This window comes from Haliotis asinina, chromosome 11, assembly GCF_037392515.1.
Source record: "Haliotis asinina isolate JCU_RB_2024 chromosome 11, JCU_Hal_asi_v2, whole genome shotgun sequence".
In the NCBI taxonomy this organism is placed as follows: Eukaryota; Metazoa; Mollusca; class Gastropoda; order Lepetellida; family Haliotidae; genus Haliotis; species Haliotis asinina.
In genome coordinates this window covers 55524640-55547856 of record NC_090290.1, presented here as the reverse complement: position 1 = coordinate 55547856, position 23217 = coordinate 55524640, and the positions used below count along the sequence as shown (strand labels likewise).

General features: G+C 38.9%; 1 protein-coding gene across 1 annotated transcript in view; it reads right to left on the bottom strand.

Moving 5' to 3' along the window:
* Positions 1-21149, bottom strand: part of LOC137255566 (techylectin-5B-like) — a 29245-nt gene extending 8096 nt beyond the window's left edge. The window contains exons 1-4 of the mRNA XM_067792992.1: positions 21078-21149; positions 20803-20884; positions 17413-17787; positions 777-910 (exon numbers count right to left, since the gene is read on the bottom strand). Coding sequence (XP_067649093.1) covers positions 777-910; positions 17413-17787; positions 20803-20884; positions 21078-21149 — 663 coding nt within the window. The remainder of the gene's footprint in view (positions 1-776; positions 911-17412; positions 17788-20802; positions 20885-21077) is intronic.
* Between the last annotated feature and the right edge of the window lie 2068 nt (positions 21150-23217).

Sequence of the window (23217 nt, the reverse complement as noted above, 5' to 3'; positions counted from 1 at the left end):
TGTTTAAATACACGACCAAACCATTTTCACGTCTATAAGAAATCTCTGTTAAAAGCAGATTCGATTGTACAATTCTGACTATGACAAGAATATATTTTCACTGCCCAAACCCCCTAGTTGGTTCAAATCATGGTTAAGCCTGTTTTTACTTCTAGACATATCAGCAGTATTTCCGAGGTAAACCCATTTTGAGAAAGCACATGTGGAAATGTGATCCGGTTTGTCTTAACGCCGCACACAAAAATATTCAAGCTACATTACATCATCCCATAATTAAATACACAAACAAATTCCACTGGACGGATACTACAAAATTGAGAGTAGTAATTGTATAAATGGATTTCTTAAAGTCGGTGAACGCTATGGTTGATGTATGTCATTGTATTCCTTTGCATAGCACAACACCCAAGATGTCAGTCACTGTAGTGTCTGATTCAAACCCAATTAATTATCTGTACTAGTAATTAATGTGGCGTTAACCAACAGATAAACAAACAAACAGACAGATAAACAAGTTGTGTTTGGTTGGTTTCTTGTTTAACACCGTGCTCACCAATATTCCAGTCATAGCATCTGTCTGTAAATAATGCAGTGTGGACCCGACAATCCAGTGATCAGTATCATGAGCATCTATCTGCGCAACTGGCATACGATAACATGTGGCCAACAAGTCAGACCTTGATCACCACCACCGATCCCATTATTAGTCTTTTAGGCCTTCTAGTGGTGTCATTAAGAGACATATTTCTTCGTTGAAGGACATTAAATTCACTCACCGTCCACCCGCCACCATCAGTAGTCATGTCACAATACACAGAGATGGGTCCCTGGCCGTCGTTAGGGTTTACTATATAGATCCCGTTGGTAGACGACGGATCCTGGGCCAAAATGTCAGCGCAATTCCCCTTTTCTGAAACACATTACGCACAAGTTAGTGAAGATGTTTCCTAGCAACATTCATGCATAAGAGCACTGGTGACGTGGAATGCACAGTAAGCTCCTTGGAAAAAGACATGTGCAGACCCTTACCCGATATAACGTGCTCAACATATTGCTAGGGTAACCACGTATAACATACCCAAACAAAACGTTTCCAATTACATGCCCACAGGGTGATTCGGCCCCAATGACCCAAAACTGTTGATGCTGATGAGATCACTGTGAGCATCCGCTTGCAAAGAAGGGCCATACCTATATGATGGTCCGCCTACGTGTAGGACACTCTCGGTCTTCCACTTGTGGGAGTCCAGCCATACTGGTTACTCTTGTTGATGGGGTCGCCAACATATAGCAGGAAAACGTGCTTAGTGCGGCGTAAAACTAAACTCACCCAGTCTTGTTGATTGTGCTTTACAGTGGGACGTTATGGAAAAATCGGTGCATGAAGCCCCTATCTGCAATATTCCAAAGGCTCGTTCTCACTCCGCAGCTGATTGACTTGTTTTCATAACGGGTGTAACACTAACAATCTAAAGCCTCTTTCGCGTGGACACCATTTACTTACGTACGCAATTTACTCACATAAGTAAACATACGTAAGTAAAGGTGAATTTACACCTTGTTCACATGCTGTTTTCGTCAAGTATAAATATACATAATCACGTGATCAAAATAACTGAATTTTCATAATTTATGCCAATGTCTGAGAAAACTGGAGACGAGATTTGTGTGGGTTCAGCCCTGGGGTTGTGTCGTGAGAGAGAAGTATGGAGTAGAGCACGATCTCACCATTCGTGGTCTCAAACTATTAAAATGTTGTTGGATGAGACCATGTCATAGAGAACTTTCGCCTGAATAGAGATAGAGATGTTGTTTGCAATGAACTACAGCCATGTTTTCCCACATTGGATTCTTACGTAAATGAACCTCAGGAACTGGACCATAAGATCGGCAGTCTACAGGTCTGCTTCCTTTGCACAGTATATAACTATTGCTAATCTCTTTGGGATAGGCGTTTGCACGGTTTCCAAATGTGGCGTCTGGAAAGCTATATCCGAAAGACAAAATGTGAGAAGGTGATGAACTGAGACATGTAATTCGGGGCTCTGGAGAGAAGGTAACCATGAGTACAAAACAGGTTGAAGGATTTAAATTTGATAGAATAAAGTTCCTGAATCATCACAAGCGACATCTGATTGTTCAGTAGATGCTTGGCGACCTGGTGTACGATACGACTGGTATGGTTGACTTGGTTCACTCCAGCAAGTTCCAGGCATGGGTGGGGGTTGATGACAGAAACTCAATGGTTGACTTGGTTCACTGCAGCAAGTTCCAGGCATGGGTGGCGGTTGATGACAGAGACTCATTGGTTGACTTGGTTCACTCCAGCAAGTTCCAGGCATGGGTGGCGGCTGATGACAGAGACTCATTGGTTGACTTGGTTCACTCCAGCAAGTTCCAGGCATGGGTGGGGGTTGATGACAGAGACTCAATGGTTGACTTGGTTCACTCCAGCAAGTTCCAGGCATGGGTGGCGGCTGATGACAGAGACTCATTGGTTGACTTGGTTCACTCCAGCAAGTTCCATGCATGGGTGGCGGTTGATGACAGACTCAATGGTTGACTTGGTTCACTCCAGCAAGTTCCAGGCATGGGTGGGGGTTGATGACAGAGACTCATTGGTTGACTTGGTTCACTCCAGCAAGTTCCATGCATGGGTGGCGGTTGATGACAGAGACACATTGGTTGACTTGGTTCACTCCAGCAAGTTCCAGGCATGGGTGGCGGTTGATGACAGAGACACATTGGTTGACTTGGTTCACTCCAGCAAGTTCCAGGCATGGGTGGCGGTTGATGACAGAGACTCATTGGTTGAGTAGTATTTAATCATACGGAAGTGGTGATCACATTCCTTGCGCTTTTGTCTTCCTCCACGTCTTGTTTCTCCACGACACTTCTTTCTTCTTCATTTGTGCATCAATTTTCCTGTCTTTTAATGTTACTTTCCGGGTTCTCCTTCGTTTTACATCCTCAAACTGTTTCCAGTCATGTTTTCTTTATTCTCTATTCTTTTTTCATGGCTTTCTTTCATGACTTTGTGATCTGTTCTTTCCTCTCTATGTCATTTTTGTTTGCATTGTCATCTTCCTTTGTTTCATCTTTATCAAAATCCTTTTTGGCTTCATCATCCTTATCGTCCTTGACATCAATTGCATGGAGATGTTCGCTACTATCCCTTTCTTCTAAATCATCATTATTTTCATCAACCTTCATTTCATCTGTGTTATCACAGGTTATGTTGTTGATCTCGTACAGCTCATCATGACACTTGCACAGTTTTCGACTCTCGCTACATGTTTTTATGTTCAATTTACAAACCCACAAATTTCCTTTCAGTGTGTGCATACGTATTTTGCTCTGGGTGTTACTCTTTTCATATCTTTGTATCTTCATCTCATGTACACACTACTGTATTGCTAAATGTATTCTTTTTAGGACTTTCAACTTGTTCCTCAACATTGTTTTTAATTCCAAACAGACAAGAAATACAGTAAAATACCTTCATAACGAACTCCAAGGGCCCACTGAAATTAGTTCGTTATATCCGTAGTTCGTTATTCACGAAAACCCATCGAGAACAATAGAAACACACTACAATGTATTTAGTACGATACAACTATAATGTACTCAGTTTATTCATGCATTCATTCATACGACAATTACATATGTTTCACTGCAAAATCAGTTATCTTGCTTTGTCCACGCTTGGCCGACTGCATGCGTCCCACCGCCTCGTTCAAATCCGCTAGCGAATCAAACGAAGACATGTCAGTTGCATTTTGAGAAACCAGAAATTCTTCAATGTTTGAAGCGCCATAGTGGCGTCGGCGAACGAAGGAGGGGCCTGATCCGATTCATCACTGTTCGTTTCATCATCGTCACATTCCGAATCAGTTCAGGAGATTCCGTCGCGCTGATCGGATACGACCTTCACAATCAGTCTCTTAATCATTCCACAAAATTCCACGCGTGGCCTATTTAACGGAAGGATTCTTCTTACGGTATAACTGCCTTCAGTGATCTCTTAAGATGTCTCAGTTATGGGTGAAATACTCAACTAAGCAAACATATGACCACAAATACGCCAGGAGTATTCATACTATAAATATACCTACTTTTACTAGACGTGTTGGGGTCTAGTAAAAGTACTTTTACTTGGGGTCTTGATACTTTTACTTTCCCATTGACCAAGTGGGTGATAATCCACTCACAGCGCTGCAAAGGATATATGTTTATTTTGGCAACGTGTAGAAGTTTGTGACTGGTGTTTCACAATAAAACATTATAATGTCAACATACCACGTGTTTCCTTTGTTGTAACTATCACATGTGTAGACATGTAACTAAATATTACTTTGTACAAGCTAGAACAATACAACAATAATTACGTATGTAGTGAAGTTAATTGCGTCGCAGAGAAATCACTATAAAAAAAACCCCCGTGAGCATGGTAATGGAACAGAATGGTTCCCAAGGTATTCCACGCTAAACATAAGTTCCTCAGACATGTGATCATATTGTTCTCGACACTGGCTTTTAACACGAGAGATTGATATCGCTCTCCAATGTGACCAGACTTCGAGAGCATTGAGACTTGTTCAGCAGAAGATTGGCAGTCAAACTTCTTTTCACTTAACAACTTAACAACATAATGCTTATTGGCTTTACACAATATTCGAGTCGCGTGGGGGTGGGGGTTGGGGGGCTGAGGGGAATTGATGCGCAGTTATTCATTATTATTATACATTAATAATTTTTACAGTAAGAATATGAGCTTTACAGTATTTTCACTTATGGTAAGCTTGTGGCAAGCTCACGAACAAAACCGTAATTCATTGTAATATGTGAGTATGAAAAATCTGCTGTGTCACATATTCTGAATGCAAACAATATGCATGGGTAAAGTAAAGTGGCTTTTTGTCTGGAACATGTACTGTGTCCAAAAACGAACATAATCGTAATGCGCTACTGGCGTCACGTAGAACTGGGTACGAATGTACAACTGGTCAACGTACCATATTCTTCAGGGCGAACACTACTGAATAAAATCTATCAGGCGACCGAAACTTATCCCACAGCGTTGATGGGAATCATTCATATTTTATATTGTTCAATATCGCCATTCTTTACGAGCGTACAATCAGGAATAACAGTCTCTGGGCTTACTTTAAAAGCAGGAAACGAACGAGCTATTGATGAACAGACCGAACATATGATCTATCAGCCGACGCTGAAATAGTGTAAAATAGTAGTACAACAACAGTGATCACGCCGATACAGATGAGCAACTGTATTATCTAGCACCAGTAAACCATGTCCGAACGAGACAGGGTAAGGTGTAGTGTGAGATGACGGGGAAAAATAAAAGTTCCAGATCTTTCTGCATCGTTTTCTAAGTCTTGGTTACTCCTTTCAAGGTAGCTGTGCAGATCCGTGTAAGAAATGATCTTCAGTAGCCCAAGCATGCCTTAAAGGGACGACTAAAGGGATTATGTAGTCAGACTCGCTTACCTGGTTCACATGTGTCTTCACGATTGCATAGATCGATGCTCATTCTGTTGATCACTGGATTGTCTGGCACAGATTATTTACAGACCGCCGACACATGAGTATAATAGAACAGAACAGCCAGTTCTAAAGACGGGTATCGTTTGAAACTGAAACTTCTCATATATTTAATTTGATTTGAAGTAGTGAGCGGGTAAGTGGGTTTAGTTTTCGTCGCATTCAGCAATACTTCAATTATATGGCTATTTGTAAATAATCGAGTCTGGAACAGACAATCTAGTGGTCAATAGCATGAGCATCGATCTGTGCAATTGGGAACCGATGAAATGTGTCAGCCAAGTCAGGGATGCCGTTAGTCGCCTCTAACGACAAACATAGTCGCCTTTTATGGCAATCATGGGTTGCTGAAGGCCTATTCTACCCCGGACCTTCACGAGTCTGATTTGAAGAAAAAACAAATATATCATATACTAACATCTAATGCTTCATGGATGTATAAATGTCAGACCGCTTAGCCATTGCCCGGAACACTACTAATGGACTCGTGTGGTACAATTAGGTAATCGATGTCATGTTTAATACTGGAATATTGTGTCATTGAACCAAAACAAACTAGCAAACATTGGATGAACACAAATCAGTCTCAGTCTCCCTATGAAACTTTTGAATGCAGGGAGGGGGTGATGAAGGAGACTATTTAACTCATTATTCGATTTTTGCTCTCAAATTTACGCTCCGTGATTTTCACTTTTTTTGTGAGACATATTTATAGACGCATGGATGAGTGTGTGTTTGAGATATTTTTATTTGTTTTGATGTGTTTTGAACTGACATTAAACGGAGGAATATACCTTGGACGTTTGAAACTCAAAATGATATACAAGTATATAGCATGCGTGTCATGAAAATGAACCGCCGTTTTATCGCTTGTCCATTGCTAGAAAGAAGGAACAGGAAATAGAAAAAACGTACATTTTCTATGTTTCCTATATACGAATCCGCCAACTTCTTCAGTTTACAAAGCACAACTGGTATGGTTATGCGTTCTTTCATGAAAGGAAATAGACAACATTTCCGTTACATTGAGACCCCGGGGCATTCCATGACGTACAAGATGTTAAGGCTACATGCGGCAAATAAATTAGAGTGAGTGAGTGAGTTTAGTTTTACGCCGCACTCAGCAATATTACAGATATATGACAGTGGTATGTAAATAATCGAGTCTGGACCACACAATCCTGTGATAAACATCATGCGGGTCCATCCACGCAGTTTGGATAGGATGGCATATGACAATCAAGTCAGCTGATCCCGTTGGTCGCCACTTACCAAACGAATGTGATGGTTATCGACATGGTGTACCCCTGTTATGAGACACTAGCTTGTCTGATCTCGACTCGGATGTTTACCAACGTGAACGCACAGCTGTGTAATCAAAAGAACGCATCCATAAGAGCTCCGTACGATAAACAGACTGATTGTTCAGTTCTGACATCTATATTGCCTAGTTCTGGTGGATTAATCGATTAGGACTTTTGATCAATTGTGAAAGTTTTCAGATCATTGTTATACTTGAAGTTAATCTAAATGCAGACATAAGAAACACATTAGGCAGGTGGACTCTACCTACCGACTGCTACCTCAAAGGTTCATCGTCATTAGGACATGTGCATTGTTTTAGCCGAAATGTATGTATGTCACGTGTTCAGTTTCCTCACGTGCCTAGTTAGTTTATTGTTTAACTCTTTAAGTAAAGCTGTATGGCATCTGCTAGGAAACACTTTTTATCCAGACCAAACGACCAAGTCATTGATATTATCACGAATACACAATCGCTGTTGGAAAGTGACGATACAAGACATGGCCATATGGTACTGTAGTTGTGATCTGTGTAGATGCCTCTTGAAGTTGGTCTTCAGCAACTCATACTAGACAGGCAACTGGGAGAATCGGGTGTCCAGACTCAAAGATTTGGCTGACAGATATCATGGTGTCCCAGTTCCTGCACTGACTAGTCTAGACTTGATTATTTACAGGCTGGCTTCATATATGTGAAATATTACAATACAAACAGACAAATTAAAATGTACATGAAAACCCAATCATTAATCGAGGTCACCTCGTAGATACTTAAAATGTTAACAATATTGTTTAATTTAGTTCTAGCAAATGTCGATGTGTGAATCCCATGTGTTATTTACACAGTCGCGACATTGCTGGAATGTTACTTAAAGTGGCGTGAAACTAAAGTCACTCACTCTAGCAAAACTTAGTGATAGGAATTCCTGAAGCTGTCTATTTGCTAACCCACAATTCCATCTGGGTGAGACGCTTAACAACAACAAACCAACAAAAGAATCATATACCGTAAAAAAGCTTTCCAGCCACAACCCAAGACATGATGTTGTGGTAGGCAAATCCTAGGCTATCATCAGTTAATGGATTTAAGAAGTACCAAGCAAATACGTGGATGAAGTCAGATACGTACTGAATATAAACAAAGGCACACGGGCAATGAAATCAGATGTACTAAGGATTAATAAGCAACATGCTGGAAAATATATAAAAAGGTATCTTAATTCCATCTTCATATGCAGAGGGGATGTAACATCCGTCTTCACATTCAAAGGTTTGTGATGTCAGATTTCTATTGCTTCTAAGAGTTTTCGTCTTGTGAAGTGCTTGATGCAATCATCCAGACGTTGTTCCCCTTTAAAACACTTTGGTTTGTTACGGTTGTTATTGCTACACGTGTTGTTGTTTTCCTAACAACGTTAGAGGCAACAAGGAAGTGGGTAACTCATTAGATCAGTTATGGTTCCTTAGACGATACACTCCTACTTGGATAACTGTGGCAATTCTAGAGCTAATACATGCACTGAGTTTTCCGAAGTGTAAAGTGATTGTACATCTCATCAGTTTCTATTTTTTAAAAACACATTTGTGTGCGCGCATGTCTATACTTGCCAGGTTTGTCAGCTTGTCCATTAATGCAATAGGATGGTGTTGTGGTTAAAGTGCTCGCTCATTTTGTTAACGAGTTCGGTTCCACACGTGAATACAAAGAGTGAAGTCCACTGCAGGTGCACCCCGCCGTGATATATATGGGACGAACCTTGTAAAGCGATGATAAGTTGCAATAATGATGATATTATACCCACAGTAAGCTGAATGATATATAACGTATGGTGTTTCAAATATCTTTTGAATACAAACAGTCAACATACTTTGTATAACTCTATATTACCAATATGTGATTACAGTGAGAACTCCTGGAACAATTGTAACAAGGTCCAAAACTGTTTAAAAACAAGCACCTTTTATCAGATGGTTCAAGAACTAATTAGGGGTCTGTTAGATCAGTGGGTCTTGATAAGGCATACACTAACCGCCAACAGAAATGTTATCGTCCTACCGTTATGAATCACAGTACAACTAACGGTCGCGTACCGGTGGTGATTCGACGGATCGTCATTGTTGACTGATCAAAATTCAACGGAATTCGACTTAATCAAACTATCAAAGATGTGTTTGAAGGTGTTGGTTTACGAGAAAACTTAACAACATAACTTTATTCCAGTTACGAGAATTTGTTTTTTTTTCAAATGCATACATAATTGCATGTGTTTCAGAATAGTTAAACAGTCCTATTTTCGAAATAAATTAACAACAGTGATTTAGATTCCAAATAGAGAGATTGAAATAGAATTCTGCTTTGCGACAAAGCTTTTGAGAAATGACAAAACAAAAACAAAAACAAACCTGATGAAGAGTGTGTAAAATTGTGGAAACATAAATCATTTAAAACACAAATGATATATATACACAAGTACGAGAATTATGCCACGGGAAGAGAGACATATAGCCACCGTGCATAACGGGTTGACATACACTGCTGTTGCCATCAAATGGTACACAGTAGAATGACCTAAATGGACATATCATACTCGTCATTGTCAAGTCTGTCATCTGAGGCAATTGTAGGACTAATATAGCTATCGTTTCAGCATATTTGAATCAAACACAACGTTTTGAAAGCACTAAAGTATGTTTGCCATTTCTATACGTATTTAATGTTGAAAGTGTTGTCACCCACTGTGCAGTGTATTCATGTACCCGAGAGGCCGAGAGACACTGCACCTGTTGACAAAACCAGTTTGAGGAAGATGCAAGATAGTTTCAATAGTTTGAACCACTGGCATATCCCCACGGGCTCACACAACTGAATTTAATTGAGACGAACAACCACACACAGATACCATGAACTAGTGACAGAGCTCACTATAAAATCATTTAACTATCTGTCTGATAACACGCACATTTGGTATATATAACCTTGTCAACGAAGGACAGTAAAATTACTAGATTATCACAAACTATTTACAACTAGCTACCATAAAAACTTAGAAGTGGAATATTATTCCTGGAGAATATAGTCTAAAACTGCGCTATCTACCCCCAACAACTGAAGGTACATAACCATACTACAGAAAGTATTAATCAGAATCCATCAATTAAATCAATTTCTTTTAAGAAACATTAATGAAATGAAAATTAATAGTGATAAAAAGAACGTAACTATTTTCACATTGAAACATTTATCCCTGGTGATGGAGAAGTCGACACTGTCAAACAGGACATGATCGGTCATGGCTCTCTCATCGCAAAGAATAAAAAACGGACGATCTTCACCTTTTAACGAGTGTTTGTGAGTATAACGCGTAGAGCTATTACGATCGTCGCATGATAACCCCCTCCAATCTTGACTGTACGTGTAACAAATATAGTGTTTTATTTCATGCAATTTTTCTGCATCAGACCACGGATATGGTGATAATCACAATCAAACTATGGAAAAAGATGTGGTGTTAGAGATTTGTTGAGTGCTGCCACGGCAGGAAGATCCGGTCACTGTGAGACGATGTCGTATTGACAGTTGCAACATCATTATACAATTCAATAATTTTAATTAAAAGTGCATGTTTACAAGAAAACAGTTGTAATTGCCTGAAGGCACGAAAACGGTTCTGAAAATATAATATATATTGTTTGCATTTAGGGCGTTTTAGTACATCTTAAGGCTGTTAATATTGCGTGGGCTTCTACTGTAAAAATTGAGCTATTACTTGGTAAATGTGAAGGTATTGTTCTGGATCAGTTGAGAGTGGGACAAGCAACAGCGCCACCATATCTGTACCCGTCTATAAATAAGATTATATATGTTACAATGTTTACGTTTTAATTGATTATAGTCTTGCTCGTCTTGCAATTCATTTGTTGTGGTGTTTTTAAACTTTGGCATTGTTAGGTCAACTTCTGGTCTCACTAATTGCTAAGGAGCAGAAAGAAGACGGGATAGAGATATATTCTGTAGCTCAGTGCAAGCAGAAGAAAGAAAAGGTTTGACTCTTATTCCCAGAGACGGAACAAGAGAAGACATTTTGTTCTACAGATCCCCATAAAGAAGATTGTAAATACAGTTAAAGGCAGGATTAGAGTTGTTGGAATATAGTTTTGTTATACGCCGCAGGACAATTTGAAACGGTATTGGTTAAAAGAAGGTTTAGCGGCTTCGACGAAACGACTGAACAGGAGAAGGTCTCAGTGATCCAAGACAAAATTTAGACTTTGGTGGTGGACAGAAGATTTTCATTGCTTTTGCATGCCCACCATATACAATATAGCCGTAATATAACTTAACCAGTGATCTGTATATGTGTAGGAGGGTAGCTTGATCCTTTCTCCACTTTGAGCTAGAAACAATCTTTAACAAATCGATTTTCAGGAATTTACTTGTAGATAGTGAATATGCCGAGGAATAAAAAATCAGAGGAAAGAACATGGCCTCCTTAACTGCTTTGATGGGTATGCTGTTATGCGGTTGGTATTTACGGCAGAAATGTATACAACTGGCTTTGGATTTAGAAAATTTAAAGCCGTTTTCGGGACACTGCTTATCAATTTTGCTTAAACACAACTGTAGTTACCGTTCAACATTTTGCACATGTTTACCGCAACATTTTAAAATCATCTACAAATAGTAATCCAGACTAAACATTGTTTAAGACAAAATACAACCTTGTGGAACACCCTGATCCTGACTGTAATGGTCAGACAGGGTTGAAACCACTCGGTCTTAAAATTGCCTGTCATTTGAAGAGATGGTTATAAATTGAGGCAAACGCTTTCGTACTGCAAAGTCAAGAGCATCCCATGTTTTCATGTCGTGTCGTTTGTTTTTTCTAGATGGAAAAAGATCGACACTGCATGTTTTCTATTAATTTGGGCGTTTTTGACAAAACATTCTACCGCACTAAATGATCGACATACTTCTATTTTTACGGAAACCACATTGTATATATCTGTTATTGTTTCATTGATTTCCAATTACCAAACAAGTCAGTTGTTTATCATGTGTTCCATGGTCTTGCAAACTAGCTAGTTAGTGACTTTGGTCTATATTTCGATGGATTAATATGATCGCCTCCAGGTTTAGGGATGGGAACAACTATGACATCGCGCCACGAGGAAGAACAATTTTCAGATGTCCAAATGTCATCCAAAATATGCAAAAGTAATTCGAAACTTGATTCCTGTAATTGCTTGAGGAGTTGATAATGTATACCATCAGATCCTGCAGTCTGGTCATGAGCAGTATGAAGTTCAAAAGGTTTCGTTGTAATTTTCCACATTATCTGATATAAAAAATGATTGATTTCTTATCGTGCTGTTTAAGATATTTTTGGAAGTCAGGTACATAATTAGATGAGTAAGAAGGTTTTACCAAGTTTATTAGCAATATCTGATGTATTAGTGAGTAACTGTAACCCATCTTTAACAAGGTGAATACTAGATTTTGAATCCTAACCTTTGAACTTCTGGATCATGCACCATACCCTCGACACTGGCGTACGTTAATTTGTTTTTGAAATATAATTTTGACAAGTTCCAAAGAAAATGAGAAGGTGTCACAAATTTCACTGTTGTGGGAAAAGGTCATATCCCCAACGGTCATCATAAACTGGCCATTCAAATTCCCTCAATAAATCAGAGTCCACAATGGATAATCCAGACAAGAGAAGTTCCAGTTCGTGGATGTAGATATGTATGAGAACCATAATTGTACATGCAAAAACAGTTGATGAAGAAAAAAAACCCCTTTTTTATTGCTGTAATTACTACCCTATGACCATCTTCCACGATGGTACAGGGTTTAGGGAGTTGGCCTGCAGATCAGCCTGTTGAAGGCAATTCGACGATGGAAAGCACAAAGAAAATAATGTGAAAACAACATTCATTGTCATTTGAACTGCAACAGTCTGGAGAGGGATGTTGAGGGGAACTATGACTAGGGACTAGGAACTATGCCTAACCAAATGAACCTTCAGTAGCTGTTTCCCCTGGAGGGGAAGTTTAGGTCAAATTTATCTGTGCATTTGAGGACAGTTTCTTGCAGACAAAATGCTGATGGTTTGAAAATGTAAATACGTAAATAATATGGGACTGCCGACCACGGGTGAGGAAACGGTATTTCTGTACAGTTAGTAATAAATTATTGAGTAGAATTGATAACATTTAAGGAATCAAAGCAAAATACTGCTGACTGATTACAAAGACATCACAACAATTCAGTGATAATGACAGTTTAAAGGGAAACGCGACAGGTACTAACAATATTTAGAGCTTGTGAAAGAAATGGTCCCCTGTAGGCAAAATATTCCTTGAATGTATCGACAATGAAGTGTGATCTCTCTCAACCCGATTTGCAAAGGCATTGTACATCTCCATGATCGCTGCCTTCACTTGTTGGCGATCTATAGCCCATGTTGTAATGTCCTACATAGTATATCATTCTTAGTTGCATGTTAGGAATAAATCTCAGACTGTGATATCCATGAAACTGTGTTTTCTGTAATTCGTATTATTGTTGATTACGTGATAGTTATTATTGGGTCACAATGTTTAAAGTTTTGAGTGATAGTTATTATTGTGTCACAATGTTTAGAGTTTTGAGTGATAGTTATTATTGTGTCACAATGTTTACAGTTTTGAGTGATAGTTATTACTGGGTCACAACGTTTAGAGTTTTGAGTGATAGTTATTATTGGGTCACAACGTTTAGAGTTTTGAGTGATAGTTATTATTGTGTCACAATGTTTAGAGTTTTGAGTGATAGTTATTATTGGGTCACAACGTTTAGAGTTTTGAGTGATAGTTATTATTGTGTCACAATGTTTAGAGTTTTGAGTGATAGTTATTATTGGGTCACAATGTTTAGAGTTTTGAGTGATAGTTATTATTGTGTCACAATGTTTAGAGTTTTGAGTGATAGTTATTATTGGGTCACAATGTTTAGAGTTTTGAGTGATAGTTATTATTGTGTCACAATGTTTAGAGTTTTGAGTGATAGTTATTATTGGGTCACAACGTTTAGAGTTTTGAGTGATAGTTATTACTGGGTCACAACGTTTAGAGTTTTGAGTGATAGTTATTACTGGGTCACAACGTTTAGAGTTTTGAGTGAAAGTTATTACTGGGTCACAACGTTTAGAGTTTTGAGTAATAGTTATTATTGGGTCACAACGTTTAGAGTTTTGAGTGATAGTTATTATTGGGTCATAACGTTTAGAGTTTTGAGTGATAGTTATTATTGTGTCACAATGCTTACAGTTTTGAGTGATAGTTATTATTGTGTCACAATGTTTAGAGTTTTGAGTGATAGTTATTATTGTGTCACAATGTTTAGAGTTTTGAGTGATAGTTATTACTGGGTCACAACGTTTAGAGTTTTGAGTGATAGTTATTACTGGGTCACAACGTTTAGAGTTTTGAGTGATAGTTATTATTGTGTCACAATGTTAAGGGTTTTGAGTGATAGTTATTATTGGGTCATAACGTTTAGAGTTTTGAGTGATAGTTATTATTGTGTCACAATGTTTAGAGTTTTGAGTGATAGTTATTATTGGGTCACAACGTTTAGAGTTTTGAGTGATAGTTATTACTGGGTCACAACGTTTAGAGTTTTGAGTGATAGTTATTACTGGGTCACAACGTTTAGAGTTTTGAGTGAAAGTTATTACTGGGTCACAACGTTTAGAGTTTTGAGTAATAGTTATTATTGGGTCACAACGTTTAGAGTTTTGAGTGATAGTTATTATTGGGTCATAACGTTTAGAGTTTTGAGTGATAGTTATTATTGTGTCACAATGTTTAGAGTTTTGAGTGATAGTTATTATTGTGTCACAATGTTTAGAGTTTTGAGTGATAGTTATTATTGTGTCACAATGTTTAGAGTTTTGAGTGATAGTTATTACTGGGTCACAACGTTTAGAGTTTTGAGTGATAGTTATTATTGGGTCACAATGTTTAGAGTTTTGAGTGATAGTTATTATTGGGTCACAATGTTTAGAGTTTTGAGTGATAGTTATTATTGTGTCACAATGTTTAGAGTTTTGAGTGATAGTTATTATTGTGTCACAATGTTTAGAGTTTTGAGTGATAGTTATTATTGGGTCACAACGTTTAGAGTTTTGAGTGATAGTTATTATTGTGTCACAATGTTTAGAGTTTTGAGTGATAGTTATTATTGGGTCACAATGTTTAGAGTTTTGAGTGATAGTTATTATTGTGTCACAATGTTTAGAGTTTTGAGTGATAGTTATTATTGGGTCACAACGTTTAGAGTTTTGAGTGATAGTTATTACTGGGTCACAACGTTTAGAGTTTTGAGTGATAGTTATTACTGGGTCACAACGTTTAGAGTTTTGAGTGAAAGTTATTACTGGGTCACAACGTTTAGAGTTTTGAGTAATAGTTATTATTGGGTCACAACGTTTAGAGTTTTGAGTGATAGTTATTATTGGGTCATAACGTTTAGAGTTTTGAGTGATAGTTATTATTGTGTCACAATGTTTAGAGTTTTGAGTGATAGTTATTATTGTGTCACAATGTTTAGAGTTTTGAGTGATAGTTATTATTGTGTCACAATGTTTAGAGTTTTGAGTGATAGTTATTACTGGGTCACAACGTTTAGAGTTTTGAGTGATAGTTATTATTGGGTCACAACGTTTAGAGTTTTGAGTGATAGTTATTATTGTGTCACAATGTTTAGAGTTTTGAGTGATAGTTATTATTGGGTCATAACGTTTAGAGTTTTGAGTGATAGTTATTATTGTGTCACAATGTTTAGAGTTTTGAGTGATAGTTATTATTGTGTCACAATGTTTAGAGTTTTGAGTGATAGTTATTATTGTGTCACAATGTTTAGAGTTTTGAGTGATAGTTATTACTGGGTCACAACGTTTAGAGTTTTGAGTGATAGTTATTACTGGGTCACAACGTTCAGAGTTTTGAGTGAAAGTTATTACTGGGTCACAACGTTTAGAGTTTTGAGTAATAGTTATTATTGGGTCACAACGTTTAGAGTTTTGAGTGATAGTTATTATTGGGTCATAACGTTTAGAGTTTTGAGTGATAGTTATTATTGGGTCACAATGTTTAGAGTTTTGAGTGATAGTTATTATTGTGTCACAATGTTTAGAGTTTTGAGTGATAGTTATTATGGGTCACATTTCGTGTCACGTGAACAGTATTTTGGAGACACGCCTTTAAAGGTAGCTCTTTAGAGTTGCCTCCCTCTAGGCACTCTTCCCTTGGGTGTGTGTTTTGACTTTTGGTAAAAATGAGGCTGATCGTGAAGGTTCGAATGCTGAAGAATCAGAGACTGTGTACACATAAAGGCTGATTGTTGTGTTCACACACACACACACAAGCGCACACACACGCACTTGGAATACTAGAATTGTGTCATCATTCGGTCTGTCTATATCTGTCTGCCTCTTCGCAGTCTTATATCGCAATGTAGCTTTGTACACAAACACACATGCGGCGCCTGTTAGCCTTGGCTGTTTGTGCTTTGTGCCATAGTGGACGCTTTAGTGAGTGAGTTTGGTTTAACTCCGTTTGTTGCAATGTTTCAGCAATGTCACAGTGGAGGACACCAGAAATGAGCTTCACACGTGGTACCCATTCGGGGAGTCCAACTAGAACCTTAGGCAAAATGAATGAACACTTTGACCACAATAGTGCCTTACCGCTCTGGAGGGTTTAGACTGCGTGACAAAGCATATGGTACACTTCCTTAAACATTGGCAGTGCCTGATTTTATAGTGCATAAGATCCTTCTTAACGTAAGGCAACTACATGTCTTTTAAACCTTGCGTTTCTTTCACAAAGACAAAAATATACATTTATGGTCGCATAAATGTTCTTATTTACTAAAGCAGGGTTCTAAATTTACACGACACGGAACAATACGTTTGCAAACTAAATCCTACACAACCATTTTAATTTCAAACTTGTATCTGATATTATAAACAATTGTTCTTGTCAATCGTGCTTGGCAATCTCATGAAAATCATTATCGGTTGACTTTAAGTTACATTTACGTTACTGATAGAGGCTTTTATTTAACTGCGTACGTAAAAAATGTAGAGATTATAATTAAACACTTAAACGTTTCTTGTCCTATGGAACCTGCTTTGGAAAAGTCGAATGTGGTGAAATCCCTGGACATTTCAAATTAGATTGTATGATAACTGATGTCCACATTTGCGTGTCTCAAGGAAATGAGTCAACAACAAATAAACTTGATAAAAGTACAAAAACAAACTCCTTAAAAACGGGAACGATTCTTTTGGGTAGACGACGTCTTTATTGCTGTTGATGCAATTTGCTTGATAACGATGTTAGCATTTACATGGAAATGCCACATCCATTGCAGTAAAGAAATTGGCTATCCATAATAATCGTTCCTGTTCATCATACATGCTTCTACATGCCACTTTAAGAAATTATTATCCTTATAACCAAAACCCACGAACCAACATGGAACTTGTAGCCTACCTATGGGTAAAGTATAGTAGACAGACCCAGCGTCAGTTGTCCGCGGATCTGTAGGGAAAATCTGGACTGCATGTGCAGTACAAGTGTCAGTGCCACTGTTGTAGAACACGGAGACACATCTGTGGTCACGTTTACAGTCGCTGGTACAGCCGACGAGAGAACCGGTATTACCTTTTGTCCACAGTGCGGAGTCCGTTACAAGACTACCGCTCAACGTCTCCACTGGGTACATGAATGTGATGTCATCGCAACCAATGCAATTTCGCAGATGTAGAAGAACAAGTAAAATATACTGAAAATATATGTAGCCTGATTCCATTTCGAACTTATGATAGTTTGCTCTCCATGTGCTGTCAAACAGACTCAACGGCGAAGGTGTTTGAAAGATGGTTCACATAGCTGCAGACAATCCCATCCACTAAGAGAGGCGGTTAATAACTTTCAAATGATATGCTGGTTCAGAGTTGCCAGGGAGCTTGAAGTCTTGCCACGGAGACGTATCGATCCCGTGTGTGTCATATACACTTGTCTTTCAGTAGGCACACATCGACCTTGTTCCTCCATATCCGCCTTTTTCTAAGGAAGTTACTGATGAACAATCCTGTCAGCATCCAAGCTAATGTCTCAATTATGAAAGCATTCAAATACAGACTCTTACAATTGCTTATTGATAGCTGCAATGTTATGTTTCAATAATTTGTTTTGTTATAATGCTTTCCAAACAACGGTTGACACTGGTGCATGCAGGTGTAAAGGTTTCCTATTAACTCGTACAAAATATCTTCTTTTGTTAGCGTTTTCGATTCACTTGAATTACACTCAGAGGAGGTCTGCATGGTCATTAAACTAAGTCCCCATGGTCTCCAATAGGGTGATCTTCCTTTCAGTTCTTGGCATGCTATAACCTCTGTTTATATCGTATCGTCATTTATAATATTTTACATTTAATTACTATTCGTAAATGTATTTCTACGATAATTTAGTTATTTCACTGTCCTTCGTCGATGGGTGTTTTATCTTGGACCCCATGGACCCCTCGTGACCAGTGAACAACTTATAAAGTCACTTCATGGTTGAAGTATTGCTCATGTGACTATATATTTAACTCACTCACTCACTCACTCATTATGCAGTGCGATGTCAATTACCATGATGATGTGGGCACCATTCATGGATTTAATACGTGGATCTATGTTTTCCATTAGTGAATACTTACGCACTTACGCCTTTCTTTATCTGCTGCCGCGACTTCGACAACATGCTTGTGCAACTCCTTAAATACCTCTATCCTCCTTCGAGGCGGATAGGTAGCCTAGTCGTTAAAACGTTTGCTCGTTATGTTTAAGACCCTGGTTCGATTCCCCACATGGGTACAATATGTGAAACCCATTTCTGGTATCTTCATCGTGATATTGCTGGAATACTGATAAACTGTTGTAGAACTGAACCCATTACGTACGCATTCTGCTGCAATACAACCTGTATGTGCGGCACTTGCACTCGGAGCCACGGTGTTAAAGTATGTTCAGATCCCGGGTGCAGTCGTAGGCAGCTCAGGAACATAGGTTCGAATCCTGACACGTCCTGTTATGCTTGATGGTTTGTCAGTACCATACCATGCTGCATCTTTCACTAAGGACGTACCCTTTCTGTACCCATGATCTGTATATTTCCGTGTAGATTATTGATTAGGACATGCATCATATGTACTCTAAATTTCCAAGCTGATGTTGGCATGTTCGCTTCTGAACTGTGGTGCGTATTGATCTGGGAGAATTTTCTCTGAAATATCAGATCTACAGACCTTTGCAATAAAGCATTTCAACATCCACTGTTGCTCCTTCAAGCATAATATGACAGTGAGTGAAAGAGTATGGTCCCTTGAACAATATTCTGAGTATGCTCACGTGAAGGTGTGTCAGCTTCAAGAATATAGTAAGTATCACATAGAAGAAAGATTAGTTGTTGATCGAAGGATGGTTACGTAACCACGCCATCTGTCTTGCTGTCAGATCAACTGATGAAGATGTTATGTCTAGTGTCCAGTCTATGAGCCTAATTTATTTTTGCCCCTTAAATAAATTTCATAATGAAACCTGAAAAAAAGAGAGGGAACCATATATTATCGCACTGCTACTACTACTACTACTACTACTACTACTACTACTACTACTACTACTACTACTACTACTACTACTACTACTACACATAGTAACTTCAGTAACCTGCCACTTCTTTAATGACTTGGAAGACAGATCCCATCTTGAAAAGTCATTAGTTTCCCATTAACTGACCTTCGGCGGTACTGCTACTTGTTTTCTTTAAAGTGGTAAAGACCTATTTCAAAATAAATGCAGTGATTACTTGATTGCTGCTGCTGCCTTCAGCCATAACAACGCCTCGCCATGACAAAGGTGTTTTAGTATCACAGAATATTCAGAATGTTTGCTTTCATTCGGATTTGTGCCCAAAAGCGGTGTCCAAGACAAAAACTACCAACTACCAAATACCTCTCAAGGTCTTTGCAACTGTTGCCATAGTCATAGGTACCTGAATGAGTTAATGTGGGTTTACGCCGTTTTTTTGCAATATTCCTGCAATATCACGACAGGGGTGGTTGGCAGCTGAAAAGGGCTTCATTGTGCTTTGTTGGGAATCGAAAGCGGGTCGTCAGCGTGACGAGCGGACGTTGTAACCATTATGCTACCTTATCTTCCCCATGTTCATGGGAAATGATTCTTGTATGCATAATTAGAAGGCGTTCACAAACCAGTGCTCGGTGGCGCCTGCCACAAACATACGCAACTGCAAGCACGTTGTTTACCGTTCGAAAGATTCATTGAACACAAAAGATTTTGCATATACTATTAAAAAAACGCATTGGCAATATGTTTTATTTCAAAAGAAAGTGTGTACTGTCCGTATCATAATATTGACAAATTATCCTTCAATATTTGTTACTGGTACATCTATTGTGCATTTGACATCCATGAACAGGACGTCTGTAAAAAATGTTGACTTTGATGAACTGTTTTTGGAAAAATCAGGAAAACATCGGCGCAACGCAACATGCGCGTTTTTGCATGTGCATGTTGAGCATGGAAATCACGCACTAAACGGCTATAAAACGACAGAGGCTTTTGGAAAATGACATTCGTTTAGACGACTTTGGAAGAACATGCCACGTCTTGATGCTGCAACCAGAAACAACGCCATCGGAAGACTGCAGGCCGGAGAGTCACAATCTTCTGTTGCCAGACGTCTGAACGTTATTCAAAGCACCATTTCACGGCTTTTCACCCGCTTCAACCGACTGGTTCAGCGAATGACCGTCGGCGATCAGGTAGACCACGCCAGCTCAGGATCGTTTCATCCGGGTCCTTCACTTACGTGATCGCACATCTACGGATGAAGGCACTGCAGCCAGGATACCAGGACTGAGGAGGATATCGGCGATGATTCCAGGTTCTTGCTGCAAAGACGGGACGGGAGAATCAGAGTTTACAGGCGTGTCAATGAACGCTATGCTCCCAACTGCGTACGTCAAGTGGACCGATTTGGCGAGGAAAGCGTCATGATGTGTTCAGCGATATCCTACACTGATTGTACGGATCTGGTCCATGTTCAGGGGAATTTGACAGCAGTGCGCTACAGAGACACAATACTTGAACCACACCTCCTGCCTGCCGTCCAACGTCCAACGTGAATTTTTTCAGCAGGATAACGCCCGCCCGCATACTGCACGTGTTACAGGGGATTTTCTTGCAGTCAACAATGTGAATGTGTTCCCTTGGCCCTCTCGATCACCTGATCTCAACCCCACCTGTGGGATGAGCTGGATCAACGTCTCCGTCAGCGTCAACAACCTCAAACGTTGCAAGCACTAGCTGCATGTCTGCAGGAGGAGTGGCAAAGGATCCCCCAGGCGGTTATCCAAAGACCCATTCAGTCCATGACTCAGCGTGTGAGAACTGTCATTCGTGCAACAGATGCTGACTTTCCCTTTAACACCGACGAATAATGTAAAGGCCAAAACTCATCTTCTTGATCGCTGTTTCTAGACAAGGAACTCCCCTAAGCCAGTGTAAAAAATCATTCTTGAAAGATCCTTTTTCACATTGTTATTTATGATTGAATATACAACATTTTGTCACAAAAAAACTGGGTTATGCGTTTCTTTTTTTGAATAGTATATTTTACGATCTTAACCATCACAAAGTCACGATAAGTACGGCAGAGATTCACGTAGTTACTGATGTACATTTGTTAATGCGAGTATTAACGTTAATGTTGTATTTAAAGGGGGGTTACAGCAACCATGGTTATGACGGAACATATATTTACCCTTATTCGCCACGCTGGTTTCGAATAGTAAAATAAATGTAATTGGAGCAATAAACGTGCTTTACTCACAAAAGGAATTACGTTCTTTACAAAGAATTCATTATAAAGGAAAGATTGTATCTATGTGCCCTCAGCAGTTTTTATTGTAAGTGAATTACCACCTAATGCTAATACATACCCACCACCTGCATAAGAACGTAAATGTAGTCATTTGCATTCGTGAACATGTGTTTGCTTCTTTAAAAAAGTTTTCAACTACTTTACAAGAGTTCAAGATACAAACTCTACATCTGTAAAAGTATGTTAGTAACATTCTTCTCACAATCCTCCTATGTCTCCTGACGACATAAAGTCGGTCGACGATGAGCTAATGAAGCTATAGTCTCTACTTGTCAGCTTGTTTTTACTGGTTTTACTACTTAACCCTTCCTGCGTATTGTTTTCATGGCCCCTGGTTTTTGTCGTTCTCATTTCCCACCTGGCCTCATTCAGCTATGTCCCGGTTGCTTTGCAATTACAAGCTTTTGTTAATGTTGATTTTATGTTCATTGATTGGCGTGATGAAAGCCGTGAAAAGCTCTGTGGATAGGTAACGTCTTCACTGAAATGTAAGCTTACGCTATATATCCATAGAACCAGCATGCAAATACACTAACTGGAGATTGTGGTATATGTATGCATGTGTGCTTGTGGTGTATGTATGTCTGTGTGTGCTTGTGATGTATGTATGTATGTATGTATGTATGTATGTATGTATGTATGTATGTATGTATGTATGTATGTATGTATGTATGTATGTATGTGCTTGTCATGTAAGTACGTCAGTGTGTGCTTGTAATGTATGCATGTCGGTGTGTGCTTGTAATGTATGTATGTCGGTGTGTGCTTGTGGTGTATGTATGGCTGTGTGAGCTCGTGGTGTATGTATGTGCCTGTCATGTAAGTACATCAGTGTGTGCTTGTGGTGTATGTATGTCTGTGTGAGCTTGTGGTGTATGTATGTATGTGCTTGTCATGTAAGTACGTCAGTGTGTGCTTGTGATGTATGTATGTCGGTGTGTGCTTGTGGCGAATACATATCTATGTGTGTCTGTGATGTATGTATGTATGTATGTATGTATGTATGTATGTATGTATGTATGTATGTATGTATGTATGTATGCATGTATGTATGTATGTATGCATGCATGTGCTTGTCATGTAAGTACGTCGGTGTGTGCTTGTGGTGTATGCATGTCTGTGCGAGCTCGTGGTGTATGTATGTGCCTGTCATGTAAGTACGTCAGTGTGTGCTTGTGATGTATGTATGTCTGTGTGAGTTTGTGATATATGTCTGTATGTGCTTGTCATATAAGTACGTCAGTGTGTGCTTGTAATGTATGTATGTCGGTGTGTGCTTGAGGCGAATACATATCTATGTGTGTCTGTGATGCATGTATATCTGTGTGTGCAGTATTACAG